At 40.6% G+C, this 20,830-nt stretch overlaps 1 protein-coding gene across 2 annotated transcripts in view; it reads right to left on the bottom strand.

The window, feature by feature from the left end:
* Positions 1-20,830, bottom strand: part of CENPF (centromere protein F) — a gene marked incomplete at both ends in the record, with an annotated part of 57,482 nt that overhangs the window by 7,953 nt on the left and 28,699 nt on the right. The window contains 7 exons of one of the 2 annotated variants that reach the window (XM_082834156.1): positions 256-418; positions 2,692-2,853; positions 3,200-3,376; positions 6,495-6,647; positions 7,877-10,618; positions 11,908-15,302; positions 17,500-17,635. In XM_082834156.1, the coding sequence (XP_082690282.1) occupies positions 256-418; positions 2,692-2,853; positions 3,200-3,376; positions 6,495-6,647; positions 7,877-10,618; positions 11,908-15,302; positions 17,500-17,635 (6,928 nt within the window). The remainder of the gene's footprint in view (positions 1-255; positions 419-2,691; positions 2,854-3,199; positions 3,377-6,494; positions 6,648-7,876; positions 10,619-11,907; positions 15,303-17,499; positions 17,636-20,830) is intronic. The other variant, XM_082834157.1, reaches the window with a different exon arrangement.

The raw sequence follows: 20,830 nt of genomic DNA, 5'->3' as shown, positions 1-20,830 counted from the left end.
TTGTATGTTTTATAGAACAGAAGATGCAATAATTCTGTTTTTAAAATGCAGGCTTCATTCTGAATCCTATTAATGACCCCAAGCTAAGCACAAAATTCTGAAACTGGAAAATGCTGAAAACGGCTAACTGCTGAAAATCAGCATGCAGTCATAGAACAGAGCACTAACGACACTTCCCATGCAGACACACCGTAAGTGTATGATTCACTAGTGGAAAACAGTCTGGGTTCACTGATGTACCCAGTTAACACCGACCTGCTTTCTGTTTCTCTTGCGCAGCTTCAAGATGAGATACCTCTTTCTGCAACGTCTCCTTTTCTTCTTCCAGCTGTTTACAGGATTTGATCAACAACTTTATTTTCCCCTGGGCACGATCGTTTTCCTTCTTCAACTTATCTGCATATTTTAGATTTTCCATCTACAAAACAGAAGTAATTCCACTTAAAACCTTGAATTGCTTTTCATAAGCATATGGAAAAATAATAAGATATAATTAAGAATCATATGCTGTAAATTTAAGAACTATTATCTTCAAAACAATTCATCTTCTCTGCTCAGTGTCCTAAGTCCCCCCAGTAGACCCTGTGGTTTTGTCACTCCCTTTCTTAGTATCAGCAAGCATCAGTCACAGTTCTTAATATAATGTCCTATTAAGTAGCCCACTATGTCTGTGTTTATCCCATAGGAATCACACTGGGAGGTAGGGGCCAAGGGTCCGTGCACATATTCTTGGTAGGCCAAACACTCTAGATGACAGAATTGTTCTCTTTTGTGATCTGTGCTGTTGCACAATTTCAATACCTAAGATGGCATTTGTTTCGTCACACCAAGTGATACTATGGCTCACAACACAAATTTAAGGCCAAATGATATTATGGTTTACAATACAAATTTAAATTTTATAGCAGCTCAAACAAAAAGTGAATAGAATGGTGGCAGAATTATGTCATCAAGCACTTCTCAGTAGAACATGTTCACAGTTCCTTAAGCACAATTGCAAAATCAAAAAAAAAAAAGCTCTGAAAATGATTTCTAGGCAAAACTTGACTTGAACAGATATGAAGGAATTTATTCCTTTATTTATCCCACCTTGTAAAAATATTCATACATTTTGCTGTAGAAATATGAATTTGATTATGAAGTATTACCCCAAGATTCTGATGGGACATTATGTAATATGTGGCATAGGCATTGTATTATGCAATATCTAAGAAATGCAGAATTGTAAAACAATCTAGCTCTAAGAGTTTCTGATAAGAGATCATGAACATATAAAGGCAGACCAAACTATTAAAAAAAAAAAGAAGAACCTGAGCATCGCATTCATGTTACAAGTAGATTTCATTCTTCGCACATTTCACCTTGAAATAATTTATTGGCAATGTTGCAGTAAATCTGCACTTTCAGAACTTTCTATTTCTGATTCCAACAGTAATTGGATTAGAGATAGATTTAATTCAATTTCAACAATGCTGGGACTTCCCTGGTGGTCCAGTGGGTAGCCCTCCACGCTCCCAATGCAGGGGGCCTGGGTTCGATCCCTGGTCAGGGAACTAGATTCCACATGCATGCCACAACTAAGAAGCCCGCATGCCGCAACTAAGAAGTCCACATGCCACACCTAAAGATCTTGCATGTTGCCACGAAGATCCCACATGTCATAACTAAGACCCAGTGCAGCCAAAATAAATAAATAAATAAATAAAGCAATGCTTTTCTACTTCATTAAAATTATATAAGATTTGTATAGACTCAACTAACAATGTACCATTTTGTGCACGGCATATATATAAATAGACATTCCCCACAGTACAACTGTCGAAGATTAAAAAAAAGGAGAAAGTGAGTAAATTAAAACTTAGACCTGAAGCTACTTCTGTCTTGTTATTAAACCTAACATCTCTCATTTTGTAGCAACAGGACATTATTGATCATTAATGTTATTTTGCACTTAGTTTGTATTTTACTGGTATATTTCCTTCACCTTGATCATTGTATAAGAGCTGTAAACATAAGAAATCTATACCTAGTTTTCTGACCTTTACTGAAAAATATTTATTTTCCAGGTTCATATTGTACATTCTGGATGGTATTCGTTTTATGAAAAGAATTTTGTGGGTATCAAAACAGCCTCCCTCTCCAGGTAGAATTGCTGTAGCACCTTCTACAGTCTCACAATACTGAGATGAGGGCTCACCTCATTTTTTTTATAAAGAAAAAAATTTTATGGTCCTTGCATGGAAAAGAAAAGGAGAACATATACATACGTGTACCTGACCAAGTGCTTGATCTCCCCATAAGCCATGGTAAAGTGGGTTTGGTGACAGCAGTGAACCTGAAGACCAGTCATGCAAGACTTTCACCACCAAATTATTATTATCCACACCTGGAGGGGCCTGCCCTGATCTGTTATTGGCTTGCTCTTCATATCCATCTCAAGAAGTCTCTGACATCCTCTACTCTGAAAGGATTCACTGAGCAATGAATGAAGTTTATTCAAGCTATGGAACTGCAGGCTATCCTCTAATTTTTAAAAACAACTCAGCAGACAAGTGATGAATGGTATTATTTATGATTACAAAAAACTTTTTTCATGAAAATTAAAATGAAAGCACTTAATTTCATACTGTTAAAACCACTGTTAGACGTATGAACCATTCTAAGTCATGAAGTAATGATAAGTGAACATACCTTGGTTTTCTTCAATTCTTCTAAAATCTCAGTGGTCACTTTCAGAGAATTATTGAGTTCTTCCTTACTGGACTTTAAGAGGTCTATCTCCACCTTCTGGGAGCTGAGACATTCTTCCTTAGAAGTTAATTTCTCTCGATATGTCTGGATTTCCATTTCATACTAGGGCAGAAAAATGTTACTTTAGCCAGGAGGCTCAGGTGAAAATATTGTAAAGAAAACAAACAAAAAAGAAAACTGCTGATCCGGGGACCATTTCAAATGGTCTTTGCAACTCCCTTACTATTCTACTCCAAGACGGAAATGTATTTTTAAAAAAATCAAGTCATAAAATAAGACATGTGCAAGTAACTGGTGGAAAGATATGGAACTTAATAGGATGGGATGTTCACAGGATTATACATCATCATAATAATGCAGAACACTGACCTTCTTGGAAAAAATGCCTCATCACCATGGTCAACACACTCTCTCCAGTTCCCCCAGTCACCAGACCACACATTTTTACCTGTTTGTTTATATCCAGAAGCAAAGCCTGGTGTTTCTTTTCAGCTTCCTGAAGCCGTAGCTGATATTCAGCTATTTCTTCTCTCATCTTCCCTTGCTTTTCCATCTGGTCTTTGTGTACACAATCCAAACTCTTCTTCAGTTCACTGTTTTCTAGAATGAGCTCCTCCAGTTGACCCTAATGAGAAAAATAATAAAATCATGGGAAGATAATTAAGAGCCTGGATATATATATCAACATCTAGAAAATACTGAATACTGGATATATATATCTATATCTAGAAAATACTGAGTACTGTCTTGCCTGTAATAGTTTACAGGCAAGACAATCTATAGAGAATTAGTGCTATAAGTCCCTAGCAATGTACAGTCAACACTCTGTTTCCCCAGATTTCACATTCACTGATTCAACCAACTACAGAACAAAAATATTCCAAAACACAAATTCCAGAAATTTCCAAAAAGCCAAACTTGAATTTGCTGTGTACCAGCAACTTTTTACACAGCATTAACATTGTATTTACAACTATTTAGGTAGTATTAGGCATTTTAAGTAATGTAGAGATGACTTAAAGTATACAGGAGGATGTGTGCAGGTGATATGCAAACACTATGCCATTTTATATAAGGGACTTGAGCATCTGCGGATTTTGGAATCTGGGGAGGGCCTGGAACCAATGCCCCGTGGATACCAAGGGATGACTGTATTCACTTTAAATGGCGATTTCACCTCCAGTGGCAATTTCCTTTGCTCCAGCCCAAGGTTACATCCACGGGGAACACAGAGTCTCTGAAACCTGGACTTCGCTACTAAAACACTCTGGACCAAACCCTCCTAGGCTCCCAGGCTCACTTATTTAAGTACTTCTAGTGCAGTAATTTCTTGACCTCATTAGCAGCATCACCACCACCTTCACACTCAAGCCCCTCCAGACTTATGTTTTCTTCCTTGGCCAGCTTAGATTCCATCTTCTATCAGTTTAAGAATTTCCTTCCAAAGGGCCCCACTCTTCTGCCCTTCTCTCCCTTCACTGTGCAGGACTATCAAAACTGCAGCCCTAGGGCTTCCCTGGTGGTACAGTGGTTGAGAGTCCGCCTGCCGATGCAGGGGGTGCAGGTTCGTGCCCCAGTCCAGGAGGATCCCACATGCCGCGGAGCGGCTAGGCCCGTGAGCCATGGCCGCTGAGCCTGCACGTCCGGAGCCTGTGCTCCGCAACGGGAGAGGCCACAACAGTGAGGCCCGTGTACCGCAAAATACAAAACAAAACAAAACTGCAGCCCTAGAGGTATCTGGCTTCTCCGTGCCTGACCCCAAATAGCTGTTTCTATACATGTTTATATACATGCTGTGTCCACTTCCTCAGCAACTGTTCACCCTCAACCCACTCCAACCTGCTTTCATCTCAGCTCCTCCTGAAATGGCTTTTCACGGCATCGTTAAGCTCCATGTTGCAAATCCCAGGAGGACTCCTCAGCCCTCATCTCATTCGACCTCCAGGAAGTATGTGCTGCCGCTGACCACTCCTTCGGTCTTGAGACAGCCTCCATGCGTGGCTTCTAGAACATGACACTCTCCTGGTTTGCCTCATCTTGTCTTCTCAGTTTCTTTGCTGGTTCTTCCTCACCCTACATGCTGGAGGGCATCTGGGCTAGGCCCTGAGCCATCTTCTCTTCTCCATCTATGTTTTCTACCATTCCCATAATTTTTTAAACACTACCTATATTCTGAACTAGCCCAATTCTTGTATCCACCCTAAACGTTTCCTTCAATCTCCAAGCTCATGTATTTGGTGTCACTTTAGATTCTACTCTAGTTCTTTACCATGCCTTCCTACTGCTCCAACCTTCTTTCCTATTATTTTCCATCTGACTCCAGACACAATGGCTACCTTTCCATTTCTAAAATGTACAAAGATTTTTCTAATTTCAGAGATTCTACCACTCTGCTCTCTAGACCTAGAAGGCTCCTTCGTCTGCCCTGTTCTCCACGTGGCTGACTCCTTGCCTTGCACGTGACATTCTCTGGCCACGCCATCTAAATTAGGTTCTTCCTTACCCCACACTCCACTTCCCAAATATTCTGCAGTGAAGAATCTTGCTTCCTTTATAGCACTTAACAGTTTATGATTATTCGATATATTTCCTATTTAATGATTTATTGTATGTCAAGATGGTAAGTTCTATGGGTGCAGGAAGAACCACAGGACAGCTATCGCCGTCCATTCTATCCTCTGACCTTAGCCGTGTTTATAGAATGAATAAAGCCATTGCAGACTAACAAACTCATATGTATGGCCTTGGGGCTGAACACCTAGCTTTCCTTTATAGTAGAGCCTATAAATGAAAGACAAATAACAATATACTTGGGATACTCCCAAGCTGCTCAGTACCAAAGGAGATTTTAGCAGATGCAGGACTCAAATATCATCCATAGGAACTCCTTCCACACAGCATTGCCAGAAAATTCCATAAGCCAATTGCTGAGATTAAATGCCAAAGCTTTTCAATGTTCATTAGATTAAATACCACATTTAAAGAAAAGCACTAACTTCCCCAACTCCTTATACAGGCCATTACAAATATCGTTTCAACTTTTTGTGATTACTCTGGGTCATAATCACAATTATATTTTGCTGTCCTTTTCTGAGAATTACTTAGGAATGAAGTTGCACAAGGACTACATGAATATAGGAGTGTTTACCATTTGCATGCATGGTAGCTGCTACCTAAGACTTGGTGTTAAAGAGATTCAGGAGAAAGCGCATGAATGAGCAATGTCTATTACGAGACCAGCAGTGGGAGTGGCAGCCCAAACGCTATAGTTCTGCCACAACCTGCCCTAAAATAGCACCCCAAGACTGCTCCAACTTTACATCTTACTATGACTTTCTTTCTGTTACTTTGTTAGTTCTTTGCAAGATCAGTGCATTTGTCTCTAGCAAGTTCTGGCTTGTAATCTGTGGCAGGCTAGGACAACAGCCTACTGAAAGCAGCATGAAATCCATTTCTGGTATGCATTAATGTAGTTACAAGGGTCATCTTCTATGAAAAAAATATTTGGGCTCCATGACAGGTATTTTCATGTGTTCAGGGGCCTCGCCTGACTCCTTCCGGGCTCATGACAGTGCTGGATGGAGAAAATTACTTCAGGTCTGATCGTGACATGAGCTTGGGTTACTCTTTTCAAAAGCTAAAAGAAAAGTTTAGTACATTACAGAAGGTCGTAACAAAAACAAACAAGGAGAGAGTGCACAAGAATTATCAGAGTGTAATGAATCTGTCACAGAGAAACTTACTTTTCTGCTCTTCATTTCTTCCGACACTAATTTTAAATCTTCAGTTAGCCTGTTTTTCTCCCTACTAAATTCTTCTTTCAGCTCCGTCGTTTTCTGTACCATTACAAGCATTTCCTTCTGCAGCTCAGTTTCCTTCACAGTCATTGTGTTTACCTGAAATTTCCTCTTCGTTAGGATCTGCTTATGGTTGTCTGTTTGATCAAATTAATCACTCTTATATGGCATATTCACGACATTCGCTTTAGCCTCCAATAATAAAATAAAACCCAGCTAATTCTCCCTTTACTAATCCACTCAACTAATATTCTCAAAACCTACTGGTAAGCTTACCTTTTCTTCTCTGCAAGATTTAATAAAAGACAACAATAAGGAAAGGAATGACAAAGAAAGATAATATTACCAAGTCTTAAAATCCTTCATAGAAGTAAAGATTTGAATTAAACTTAAATATCAGAGATTGTATGAGGCAGTGACTTAATCTATCAGCTCTTGGATCTCTTACTAATTCTCCAAATGCCATGCTAAAATGCAAGAAACATGACTATGATTCATTAAAACCAGTTAAAGCAGTATTGTTTACATTCGTCCCTATATCAGATTGAAACAGCCTGGTATAGTTTGTCTGTCTCCACCCATAACTGCCATACAAAAACTTGAAATTCTTGGAAAATACAGAGGTATGATTGATTGTATTTTCTGGACAGTCTCTTAATATTTGTCCAGTAAAAACTTAATTTGAAGGAATCACTTTCCTAGGTCAGTAAGTATAGGGCAAAAACTTAATTTTTCTTTAATAATTGAGCTTCCAGATGGCAGATTTTCCCCTTTAAACATCAGCTAACAGAACAGGAGACTGCCCGAGGAGAAGGTACAAAAGAGGGGCTGAAAGCACAAAATCCCCAGGACATGCCCCGGGAGCCACGAGGGTTCTATCAGTTACAATTGTATCAGTATCTTTAATAGTTCTTTCTCCTAAAGGCAGAAAAAAAGGCAGGGCAGCAGCAAAGGGGATCCCTACTGATTCTAACTGATATCTGTTATACTCTCTACAGCAGTGGTTCTCAACTGGGTATGGGTATGGGGGCTACTATTCTGATGTACTGTGAGAAAGGAACCATGCACAACCCAAAAGCTTCTGCCCTGTCCAGGTGCCACAGTGAAAACCATGGCAATCCATACAAGTGCCCCATGGAAGTGTGTGCCAAAGCAAAGGGCCACCACTGCTGGAGCCAACTCAATGTCCCCACAATTCAAGACCCCAAAAGCCTTTACAAACTTTGGTCCAATACTGCAAAAGCTGTCCAGAAGGAAAGAGAATTCACACAGTGGCTGACCCTCCCGCATGACAACACATTCAAATGTACAGAGATAAAGCCACTTACTTTTTCAACAAAGGACAGTTTTTCCATTTTTGTCAATTGAAGCTCTTTCTCCAGATCCTTGGAAGAATTCTGCAGAGCTTCTAAGGTGTCCTGCAAAGTGTCATTTTTGGATTGCAGCACCTGGGTCTTCTGCTCCAATTCCACCATCAGATTTTCCAGTTTTGTTCTTTGCTCCTCCCAAAGTTGCTGTTCTCCTTCCATCTGGGACAGTTTAGAGACCAGCTGCTCTTGGTCTTGAATATGATTTTTTAGTATCCTGATTTCTTCATCCTTTTTCTCTAGTTTCTGTTTGCCATCTTCTACTTCTTGAATGAGGCCATTCACAGAAGACTGCAAAAGCATGTAATTACTTTTGGCCTCGTCAAGGCCCTGTAGCAGTTGAGCCTTCTCACGTTCAAGGGAATCTACTTGACTACTCAGGCTCTGTTCTTCTACCTTCCAGGTCTCCTGGTCATCACACAAGGCTGCTACTTCCTCACTTAGCTCTTTCAATTGTGTTTGTAGTATCTCCACCACAGCTTTAGATTCTTCTTTCATCTGGTCTTTTTCTTGCTCTTTTTCTTGCAATAGATTTTCATATGAAGAGTTTAATGTTTCTAATTCAGACACTCGACCTTGCTCTTTTTGTAATTCTTTTGTCAGATCTTCTTTTTCTGACCTTGTATTGACAAGATCTAACTCCAAAGCTCTCAGATTTGGGGCCATCTCCTCTATTTTTGCTTTCAGGGTCTCTACCTCTGCTTTGGACTTCTCAGCCTCAAGAATCACACGCTCTTGGTTTTTTCCTGATACCTCTAGTTCTCTTTCAAGGTTCTCAACTGTATCCTTAAGCAAAGCTGCCTGATGCTCACTTTCCTTCAGTTTTTCTAAGATATGGAGCCGCTTCCTTTCATTAGTATCTAGGTGGACTTTCAGCTTTCCAATGTTATTTCTCAGCTGATGTACTTCCTGCACTGGGGAGTCCAGACTCTGTTCTTCCGCCTTCCAGGTCTCCTGGTCATCACACAAGGCTGCTACTTCCTCACTTAGCTCTTTCAATTGTGTTTGTAGTATCTCCACCACAGCTTTAGATTCTTCTTTCATCTGTATTTTCTCTCGCTCCTTTTCTTCTAATACATTTTTCAATGAAGAGAGTACCGTGTGTAATTCAGACACCTGACCTTGTTTTTCTTGTAGTTGTTTCACCAGATTTTCTTTTTCGGACCGTATGGTGACAAGGTCTAAATCTAAAGCTTTCAGGCTTTCAGTCATCAATTCCATTTGTGTTCTTAGGGTCTCCACCTCTGCTTTGGAATTCTCAGCATCAAGAATCACCAGCTCTTGGTTTTCTTCTGCCATATGCAATTCCCTTTCAAGGGTCTCAACTTTATCCTGAAGCGAGTCGTTCCTACGCTCGCTTTCTTTCAGTTTCTCTGAGATGTGGAGCTGCTTCTTTTCATCGGCCTCAATGCGGACCCTAAGTTTCTCAATGCCTTTTCTCAGCTGGTGCACCTCCTCCTGCGTTGAGCTCAGCCTCACCGCGACCTCGCCTTTCTCCATCAGTGCAGCCTCCAAGGCCTTGGTGACGGTCAGCTTTTCATGCTCCAATTCACTCAGTTTGGTCTGCAGGCTCTCGGATTCCCTTACGAGTGATTTCGTCTCTTTATTCAGTTGTCTGATTTGGTTTTCCAGCTCACTTCTTACCAAAGACAGTGCCTGAGAGTCCTTTTCCAAACTCTGCAGCTGCTCTTGGAGATGTAGATACTCATCTTGATGAGATTCGAGCTCTTGTATTTTCTCCTTCATCTTTTCAGACATCTGATCCAGCTCTTGATTTTCTTTTGACAAAGTATCTAATTCTCCACGAAGCTGGTCTCTCTCACTTGTGACCACCAAGAGTTCTTCCTCAAGACAGTTTATAACTTTCTGCTTATTTTCATTGTCTTTTTCTAAAAACAGCTTCTCTGTTTGAACTACCTCTAAGTTGGCTTCCGCAGAGAGGGCGTGATGCTCTGTGCTACCTCTCTCAGCTTTCATCCTCTGCAGCTCATTTTCCACATTGAGACATCTCTCTCTCCAGTTGTCGGTCACCTTGGCTACCTCATCTTCAATACCTTCATGTGACAATTTATCTGTGCCCATTTCTAAGTTAGAAGTGAGGCCTCTCGAACTTTCTACTCTCTGGTTATCACGAGAAAAGGATTCCAATTTTTCACTGAACTCTGACTTTTCTTTCTTAAGTTCCTCAACTATTTTTTCCAATTCTATACATGCTTCAATCTTGGTAGTTAGTTGTACTTCCTGTAAATTGAGTTTTGAGTCTAACTCTTTGATTTCATTTAGCAAGCTTTCAACTTTTTGGTCACGTTCCTTTATGCCATGAAGTAAGCTCAAATTCTCATTTGATGTCTCTTTTACCTGCAGTTGGAGATTCTGAATGGCTACCTGATTCTCCAGAAAATCCATAGGTACCGAAGCATCAGGACCAGAAAGTGACAATTGGGAAATGCATTCTGAACAGCCCTGGGTTGTGTCTTCCACTGGGGTCCTGTGACTGGTTTCTGGGGACTGCTCCCCGGACAACTCTCCTATAAGTTTGATTGCACTTGTCTTAGTTATTTTCTCCATCTCCAGACTGAGGTCCTGCTGACCATCTTTTTCACAGATCTGATGGATCTCATGCTCTGGTGTCCTCTCTTTAGTTTCTGAAGTATAGTCTTCCGATTCTCTTATGTCACAGCTATCGTTTCCACCCCGAATAGCCTGTAGTTGTAAGATATAATGAGAAGGCACTTTATTTTTCAAGAAGAATCAAAATAGAATAAATAGGCTGAATGATAGGATTATTTTTGAGAAACTGGCTACTTGCTTCTGCTAAACACATCTCTTCAAAGGGCATTCTTCCCACCAAATTCACCTCTCTCCATCCAAATATTCAACACAAACAAACATTCAGTAAGTGTTCTCTGTGGGCAAGGTACTGGGTATTTAACATGAACACAAACCTTTCAGGGTCAGTTACGTGATCATCTAAATTGTGATGTAGTTACATTTCAAACTTTTTTTCTTGCTAGCAATATTGTAGGTAACCTAAATATGAAATTTTCTTTGGGATTATCAAATAAGAGGCTAACAAATTCCACATAAAATGGTCGGCTTCCATCTTCAGCATTTATGATATTCTTCGATAAGAGAAGGCAGTAGGGTTTCATGACCAGATTCCCAGCCCAAGGACTTAATCACAGATCCAGCACTTACTATATTCTTGGATAAATCACATGTTTGAACCTCACTTTCTCTTCTCTGTAAAATAGGGATCTGCTACTTTGACTACAACTGCTGTCACCTCTCACCTGCCCTCCCTACCTTACACAGGTAGAGGGAGGGAATTAAGTGAGTCTCATTGTCTGTACGCCATTACTAGTTTAGCTGGTAGACTAGAAAAGAGAAAGATGTAAGTAACCAAACAATTTCGTATTCTGTAAAGAAAGAAATGTCTCTTTGAATGACTGATATCAAATCAGAGATTTGATATCCAAATTTGTACCAAGCAAATTGTCAGAAAGGTATTCAGAAATACATAATAAACTCCAATATTTAGGTTCATGACTATAACTCTAACATTAAAAAGAGTCTGAAAAAGGCAAAAGAGGTTAAAATTCATATCACCTTACCATTCCTAAGTTCCAATTTGATATTTAATGTGCTTTATTAACTCACAAAGAATGAAAACACACAGACGTCCTGAAGAACATGTTCTGACACTGTAACATGATTTTCTCCAGAAGTCTTTAAAAAGCATCTTTAGTAATGTCCAATATAATAGTGTTTAAAGATAATAATGTTAGAAATTTACTCCTCAAATAAAGTTGACTCACTTTCCTAAAGTTCTGGTTTATTTTTTCAAAACTTTGGTATATTCTGTTCGTATGTCCTTGAACCCTAAAAATATTTTAGTTTAGATTTAATTTCGATTTCAATTCAACAAACATTGATTGCGTGCCTACTAGGCACTCGATTAGAGAAATAGCATGTCAGTCCCACATACTTACATCGTCTATGTCGGTGCCAAGCAGAGACCGAGAGCTTAAGTCCAGACCTTGAAGCTGGAGTCGCGCTACTTCGAGCTCAAGTGTAAGGTGTTCCGTGTGTTTCTTTTCTGCCGCCAACTTGGACTCCATCTCTGCTGTCACACTTGTCAGCTTCTGCTGCCACTGTTCATTTTCTGACAAATACTGCTTCCTGAGACAGTCAAGCTCTTCCCTTGCAGAACTTAGTAACCGTTCGAGTTCTTCGATTTCCTTATTTTTCGTAATCCCTTGACTTTCAATTTTCTCTTCTAGCTTCTTGAAGGACTGCAGGTACATCTGACAGACGGTCTCAAGTTCTTCAACGCTCCTCACCGGGGCAGAGGGGATTTCTTTCTCAGTCAGATTCTCCTCCTCCAGACTACTGCAAGAGACCTTCTCTACACTGGACTGGTTTGCCAAAACAGTCCTGTCTAAATTATTCAAAAGGGATGTTTCTCCCATATGCTCTAAAAGATCTTTGTAAAAAGAGGATTCTATTGCATTACCGGGGCTGTCAGTCACACCAGAGAGTGACAAGGACAGAAAATGCTTCTCCCCGGGTCCTGGCATCACCTCCTTTACCAAGTCACCTTGAGAGTTTCTCAGACTCATGGACAAGACTGAATTTTCAGCCTTTAACGTGTCAATGTAGGACTGTAGCTCTGACATCTTAGAGCTCATCTGGCAGTGCTGATCGTGCAAAATTTTGTGTTCACTCTGTAAAGATGAGAATTTCTCCTGTAATTCAGCAAAGTGCATGCGAACTTCTTTGTTTGACACTGTCAAGTGCTCATAGGAGTTACTGTCGTCCAAAGGATTTAAGGACACAGACGTCTGCTCATCTTGCTGTTCACCAAATTCACTTTCTGGCGTTTCTTTCACGAACTCACCTTGGAGAAGTCCATTTTCGTCATTTAATATTTTAACCTCATTTACTAGTTTCCCTACCTCTTCTGCCATTTTGCTAGTTGCTGTGACACATTCTGATCTTGAGTCGTTCAGCTCAGATATGAGTTCAAGCTTTTCCACCTGCAATGCCTCACACATCTTCTCTAACTCGTCCAGCTTGTTCATTGCCGTCTGTAGAGAGCACTGCAGGTGGGCATTGTCCTGCTGACTTGCTGACAACTCGTGAAGCACCGAAATGTATTTTTCCTCTGGATCTATTTCAAAGTTTCCAAGGCCGCTAATATCTTGTGACTGAGTGCCTTGTTGCACATCTCCAGTTTCTAATTCTCCTCCAATTTGTAATTCGTGCTGTAGGTACTCCTCCTTCTCACTCTCCTGAAGTTTTAATTCCATGTTTCTCACTTTAGTTTCTACTTGTGCCAGTTGCGCATTGTAACTGTCTAGAGAAGCATCTTTAACTTCAAGGTCCATCGGAAGTTGAACGTGACGTGTATTTATCTTCCTCTCTGCTACTTTCACAGAGTCTTGAATTGGTTCCAATTCTAGATGCTGATGCTCATGTTTCGTCTTCATTAATTCCATCAGGTGCTCCTTCTCTTGTAATAAGGCATTAACTTCCTGTTGCATCTTACTTTGTTCTTCCTTTAAAGTCATGATTTCTTGCTTTAAGCTGTCAGCCTCCCTCTTGGAATTGCTTTGGATATCTGTAACCTCAGATCTCAGGGCTTGCTGCACTGTCTCCAACTCTAGTATTAAACTCTGGTTTCTTTCTTCAGCTAATGCTAATTGTGATACAAATGCTTGGTGTTCCCTTGCAAATGTTTCCTTTAGCTGTCCCAATTCATTTTCTCTATCTTCACAAACACTCGTGCATTCATTCAGCAAGCATTCTAATTTAGAGTTCTTTTCCTGCTCTGCTTTATATTTTTCACTAAGATCCCGAAATGCATTTCCTGTTTCTTCACATCTTTGGAGCAAAGTAAGTCTTTCTTTTTTGTACTGGTCAGATAACTCTGAAATGTTTTTGTCTCTTTCATCTATACAGTTTGAAAAACTCTCAGCTTTCTGGAGCAAGTTCATCTTCTCTTGGGTTAAGGTTGCATTAATTTCCTTGAGAGTCCCATTCTCTTGGGTCAGCTCTTCAATGTCCTTTTTATCAAGAGAAATGATGGAACTCATTTCCTTTTTCTCCAAGCTCAGAGTTTCAGACAAAAGTTGTAGCTCCTTAAGAGATTCCTGAAGTAAATGGTTGCTCTTTTTTAATTCTTGAATCTCTGCCTGCTCAGTTTCTAACTTTTCATTCAAAAGTTGCAACTCTCTTTCCTTGCTCTCCAAGGCAGCTAAAGTTTCAACAACAACATTCTGATGAACAGAAGTGTCTTCTTGTAACTTACTAATTCTTTGACTTGTTTCAGCCACAAAACTTTGATGCATCTGTTCTGCTTTCATGAGATTTTCTTCAATTTCTCCTTTGACTTGCACCAATTCTTCACACTGCTTTTGCAGATCTGAGTTCAACTGCTTTTGAGACTCTAATGAAAATTCAAGAGAAACGACTCTGTTTTGTAACATGGATGAGCTTTTAGGACTTTGGTCTGTTTCTAAATGGCATTCGCTCCTTTCTGAAGGCACGCTTTCTTGTTCTTCAATTATATTTGCAAAGGAATTATTCACTGCAGACTGCTGTTCAAATGCCAAAAGACTTCTCTGATGAGACTCATTTGTCACCGCAGAGGAATCTCTGGATTTTAGCAGATCCCTGAGGCTCTCAGATTCAGCATGCAAGTCTTGGTAACGCTGGTTTTTGTCCATTATTTCACTTGACAGTGACTGAAGCTTATCTTCTAGATCTTCAACTTGCCCGGTAAGCTGAGAAATTTTCAAACACATATTTTCTATTTCCTTCTCATGTTTCTGATCTGAGAACTCGGCTTTCTGTTGTAGTTCTCCATACGCTTGCTTCTGTGTCTCTGCCTCTGCAGTCTTGCTGTCTATCACATTGTGAAGGTTCCTGATCTCGACATTTAGATTTTCTCTTTCCATCTCCAATGTTCTTACCCTCTCATTGTATTCGTGACTTTTTATTTGTTGTGTCTTAAGACAGGTTTCCAAGTGATTAATTTTACTCTGCAAGCTTTCCTTTTCTGATTCCATCTGATTTAAAAGTTGTTCATTTTCACTTTTCCAGCGAGAAAACAGAGTTTTCTCTTCTTTCAATTCTTCATATTCTTTCTTCTTTAATTCCAAAGCACTCAATAAAGCTTCGGACTCTCTCTCTGTTTGGCTTAACTTTTCATTCAGTTGTTCGATGTGATGTTCCCTTTTCTTCAAAAGGTCTTGAGAACAATCTCGCTGCTTTTCCAGATCAGCCAGGGCAAGCTTCAGTTTCTCTAAAGTCAAGGAATTCTCTTGCTGATTTATTTTTTCTTGAAGATCTCTTAACATGGTTTCCTGAGAAGTATTCTTAGCTATTAAAAAAGATATTTTTTTAAGTTGTCATGATTTTAATAAATATTTATTCTACAAGAATTCTAAACTCTCAAAAAAAAAACCCAAACAAACTAACAGCTTTTCAAGTCCTGTACAAACTGGCATTATTGCCTGCATACCTCCTTGAAAATAGATCGCCTGATAATTATCTAAGCTTATATAAAGACAGTGGAAAATGGTCCTTTTCAGGATGGCAGTACATTTGTTTATCTCCTTTCTCAGCAGCTTAAGAAAGTGTTGTTGTATAAAATACCAAGGGATAAAAAAAAAAAAAAATACCAAGGGATTATTTTCCTAAGCACATGAAACTTTCTTTTATTCTTTTTCCTTGTATGTGTTTATGCCCTTTGGAAATACTTATTCAAGGAGAGAAAAGTGTGACAAGAGCAGCACTAAAATGGAAATATCTCAGGAATACTATGGAGTATTCCAGATTTCTCAGAAAAGTAAATAACTTCTTCGCCACTTTAGCCAAAAAATCCATAGGATCAGGCATAAGTACTAGAGTATAAAGTGCTACAGGGAATTATACTCAATATTTTGTAATAACTTATAAGGGGAAAAAATCTGAAAAAGTATGTGTGTGTGTGTGTGTGTGTGTGTGTGTGTGTGTGTGTGTATGAAACACAGTCACTGGGCTTCCCTGGTGGCGCAATGGTTGAGAGTCTGCCTGCGGATGCAGGGGACGCGGGTTCGTGCCCCAGTCTGGGAAGATCCCACATGCTGCAGAGCGGCTGGGCCCGTGAGCCATGGCCGCTGAGTTTGTGTGTCCGGAGCCTGTGCTCCACAACGGGAGAGGCCACAACAGTGAGAGGCCCGCGTACAGCAAAAAAAAAAAAAAAAACACAGTCACTGTGCTGTACACCTGAAACTGACATGTAAATCAACTATACTTCAACTAATATATATATATATATATATATCTTAATAGTATATGGTGCTATATATTAGTAACTCTCGAGGCCTACGTGTGAGTATCACTGGTGAGCGATATCCCCCCACATCCCGGCCCCTCACAGTGAGGGTGGTGCCTGTGAAGATGAGAATCATCAGGAAGATGTCACAAACTCCATTAGCACCTGTCCTCTGCCTAAAAACTCCCCTCTGCCCACTGGCCCCTGCTAGTTGAGAATAACCACACTGCTTTCATTCAACAATGATGGGAAGGCTTCCCAAGTATGTTGAGGAAGAATAAAAGTTGTGAATCTCAATAGTAGATGAAAAAGGTAGCACGTATTATAAACTCAGATGTAACTAGAAATCATTCCTATTTTTAGCCCCCTAATCTCAGTCTACATACTGAGAGTGGAAGGCTGGTGGAGATAGCGCCACAGGGGATATCAGTCCACTTCGCGTGTGAGGACCTCAAATAATGATACTGGTGACCAACACTGAAAAACGCCCTAACCCTTTCTTTTCCTATAGTTTTCTTTAAAAAAAGCTGAAGATTGACATTTCTACCTCCTGCCATGGAAAAATTGAAAGCTGTCTTAGGGAGACTGGAATTTAAAAAAGAAAACAGTCACAGAGAAGTGTGACACCCATTACACAAGTCAGGTTAAAAGAAATCCAAGATGTGCAAATACCTCAGGGGAGAACATAAATGTAAGGAAAGACTCATTCACATTTATATATACATAAATGTGAAACGAACAGTGGATTCATTTGGTGTATACAGCATCATTCTATGGCTATACAGAGAATAAGGAAATAAAATCATTCAGTCAAGTAAGCCATCCCAAAACAATAGTCACTAAGGGCTGGGAAAACATGCATTTAACATAGGATTTTCCATTATAAGGGAAATGGTGATGGGTGAGACGATGCGCCGTCTGGATGTAACTAACACACACACTTGAGACACAAAATAGCACTCTGAGGCGAGAGACAGCCCCAACAATTTACTTTTGTCTGGAAAATATTTACCCTTCTGGTTTCAAAGTGCTGAAAACCAGGCATCTGGGGACTCAGTGTGTTCCAATAAAAAAAAAAAAAAAGTCCAACTATCACTCTGGAAACGAAAAAGTGGAAAAGCAAAAACTTTTTCCACATCAACTGCAGACATCTCTCTGGGAGAAGATATGGAAAAATTCAAAGAAGCTTCTAATGATATCCATCCTCCCTCATGGGAACATTAGCCTAGAGAAAGAACTCAAAAACGCTACATTTACTCACCCCTCATTTCTTCTGCAAAGTTCTGGCTCTGACTCAAACGCTGCTTGGCCTTCTTCAGTTCTTCCTCCAGGTGGCAAACTTCTCTGGCCCTTTGCTCAGACTGACTCTTAAGGAGGCTGTTTTCCCTCTTCATTTCCTAAAGCACAGGTTTAGTTAGTTATCACCCAAGCAGATGCTCAAGCAACTTAGGACTTCTGCCTTGGTGAGGGTCCCTAATGGGACTGGGTGTGTATCTCACTAGGGGAGGAATCACACTTTCCCTTTGAGCAATGAAGTTACATAGTTTTACTTCAATAAAATGATTTTATAAATAGAAGTCAAAAGCACAGAATCCAAAACGGATGATAATCTTTTTACTTCGAGAAATATATTTTTTGAACTTTCTGGATGTCCCTATGGTTGTGAAAGTGTTCGTTCATAAGGAAAAGCCTATTTACAAGCTCCCCCAAAACACAAATGCTCCAAGTCCCCATCACACCTGAATGATCAAATATATCTTTGCGGGCTTCCCTGGTGGCGCAGTGGTTGAGAGTCCGCCTGCCGATGCAGGGGACGCGGGTTCGTGCCCCGGTCCGAGAGGATCCCACATGCCGCGGAGCGGCAGGGCCCGTGAGCCGTGGCCGCTGAGCCTGCGCGTCCGGAGCCTGTGCTCCGCAGCGGAAGAGGCCACAACGGTGAGAGGCCCGCGTACCGCAAAAACAAACAAACAAACAAAAACAAACCAAAAAAAACCCAAAAAAAGTATATATATATATATATACACACACATATATATTTGCAAAGTTCTGAGGTGCTAACGAACCAAAAAATTCACGTGACAAATTTTGATGTTTCGTTATAAAACCATCTTAAGGTTCACTGTTATGGGAATGTCTTTATGAGTAAAATTACCTTTAATAAATGTTCATTAAGAAAGTCTGCAATGTAAAGATGTTGGAATGGGCGTTATGAAAGATGCAGCTACAAATTAAGAGAGTCTCTGCCCCCAGGACCAGGTACCCGCCAGTGGGGGACGATGCAATACCAATCACTTAATACACACCAAGATGCACTACATCCTCAAGAGAGATGACGTGTCCTATGGGAAATCAGAGGGCTGGAGCATGGAAGAATTAATTCTAGGTGGAGGAATCGGAGATTTCACAGTGAAGAAAGGTCCTTTGGGTACCTGATTAAATGAAGGACCCATGCATCGATGTGCCAGAGTAGCAGAGACACATACGCAGCCCCATACTATTTTCTAGGGAGATCTGTCTATTTCTCTGAGTCTTAAAATGAAGCAATATTTTCATGCTGAACAAAAATGCTTCTTATTAACCACATGACTTGCATAATAAATATTATAAATCCTCTATCCATATTCCTCAACCTGCTGTTCAACCTTCAATGATATTACAGCTGATAAGTATTTCAACCTATATTATATGCCACCCTCTGGACCACTGGGAATTGGCATATATCATTACAAACTGACAGAATCAAGCAACTCCCATCCTTGGTGGTGGGGGGCGGGGGGGCGCGATTCATAAGCCTGACTTTAAAACACACACACACACACACACACACACACACACACACACACTTAAAAAATATCCCTCTGAAAAGCTGAAAAGTAGGGGAAATTTTTTAATCTTAAAGAAACAATTAAGACCTATCCTCCAAAACCTACTGCACTGTTGGAAAACAGATGGCCCTGGCAATTCAGTGCTGGAAGTCTGCCTTCAATTATCAGTCTGGTTACTACCAGCAGATGGGTACCAACGTAGCAAAGCCAAATTCAAGAAGAGAGAGAATCTGGCTGGTAGAAAGTACTTGAAAACTTGCTGGCAGCTGCTGTGCTCATGTATATATGTTCATTTCATCATCAAAATAAGACAGAGTCCGTTGTAGTTATATTTCTTTCTCCTTTGTCCTGATCCTACCTCCCTTCCATGAGCTTAACGGACAAGCTATCAAATTAAGAGATCAACCAGAACTAAAAGCCCGCTCCGGGCTTCCCTGGTGGCACAGTGGTTGGGAGTCCACCTGCCAGTGCAGGGGACAGGGGTTCGAGCCCTGGTCCGGGAGGATCCCACATGCCACGGAGCGGCTGGGCCCGTGTGCCGCAACTACTGAGCCTGCGCTCTGGAGCCCATGAGCCACAACTAGTGAGGCCCACGCGACTGGAGCCTGTGTTCAGCAGCAGGAGAGGCCACGGCAATGGGAGGCCCACGCACCACAACGAAGAGTAGCCCCTGCTCTCTGCAACTAGAGAGGGCCCGTGGGCAGCAACGGGGACCCAACGCAGCCAAAAATAAATAAATAAAAAATAAAATTAAAAAAAAGCCCGCTCCAACTCATCTCAAGACTGACATTCATACCAGTCATTGTGAAATTCTGCAAAGAATGATCACTGAAGTGCAATGATGTTACTGACTTAAACTAGCATCATTCAACTAGAGAATCTATAATCGCTTGTTTGCTCTTCAGGCTCCAAAATAGTCACCACTCAAATGAGATCACAGATATGAAAGGAAAAATACCTTAACGTACTTTAACAAGGGTAATGGAGCATTGTCAGTAGTGTTTCTTCCTAAAATTTAACAGCAGCTAGATGTGTGTGATCAATGCTAAGATCAGCTAAATGAGCTCAACATAAGAGTAACTAGAATGCAACCATCTGAGTTGACTTAGCATTTTTATTTTGCAACTTATGCTTTTTACCCTAAAAAAAAATCATCAAATCAAATGGCACCTACATCTAGAGGCGTGACAAGAAAGCTGACAAGACACTGTATGCAAAGCTGGGTGCATCCCAGTAGGAGGAAGGAAGGTGAAAAGGAGGAGAAGAGGTGGGGAGGGACCCCAGGAGGGAGGGTGCAACTTATGTCTATGCGTCTGTTCGTCTCTATCCATGTCTGTGTATAACTGGAGACATTTAAATGAATACTAAGCTCAATGAAAAGATTAACAAGTCTTTGTCTATTCTGGCAGTAGTTCCATAAATACTTGTTTCAAATGAAGGAATGTTCAGCCAGTCCTGAGACCCAGCAGGCTTATCATGCTATGGCTATGGCCAACCCAAGAGTTTTAAAAAGCCAGAATTTAGAAAATGAACATCTGAAAATGGAGCTGTAGGCTGCCACCCATCAGCAATTCGTTTTCCGCACAGCTTACAGCCACTTAGGACTTGACTGGGTGGCTCATTGCCGACGATGCGTTAAGCATACAAGGATATATTCTCCTAGGCAGCTCTTGCAACCTCACATGATTTGCAGAGTTGGGCACTAGTCTGGAAAAACACAACAAAAAACCCTATAACCACAAGCCAGCCTTAGAGCTTAGCGAGCAA

This window comes from Leucopleurus acutus, assembly GCF_964270905.1.
Source record: "Leucopleurus acutus genome assembly, chromosome: 2".
Taxonomy (NCBI): Eukaryota; Metazoa; Chordata; class Mammalia; order Artiodactyla; family Delphinidae; genus Leucopleurus; species Leucopleurus acutus.
The sequence above is the reverse complement of the archived record's forward strand: the minus strand, read 5'-3'. Positions and strand labels throughout refer to the sequence as shown.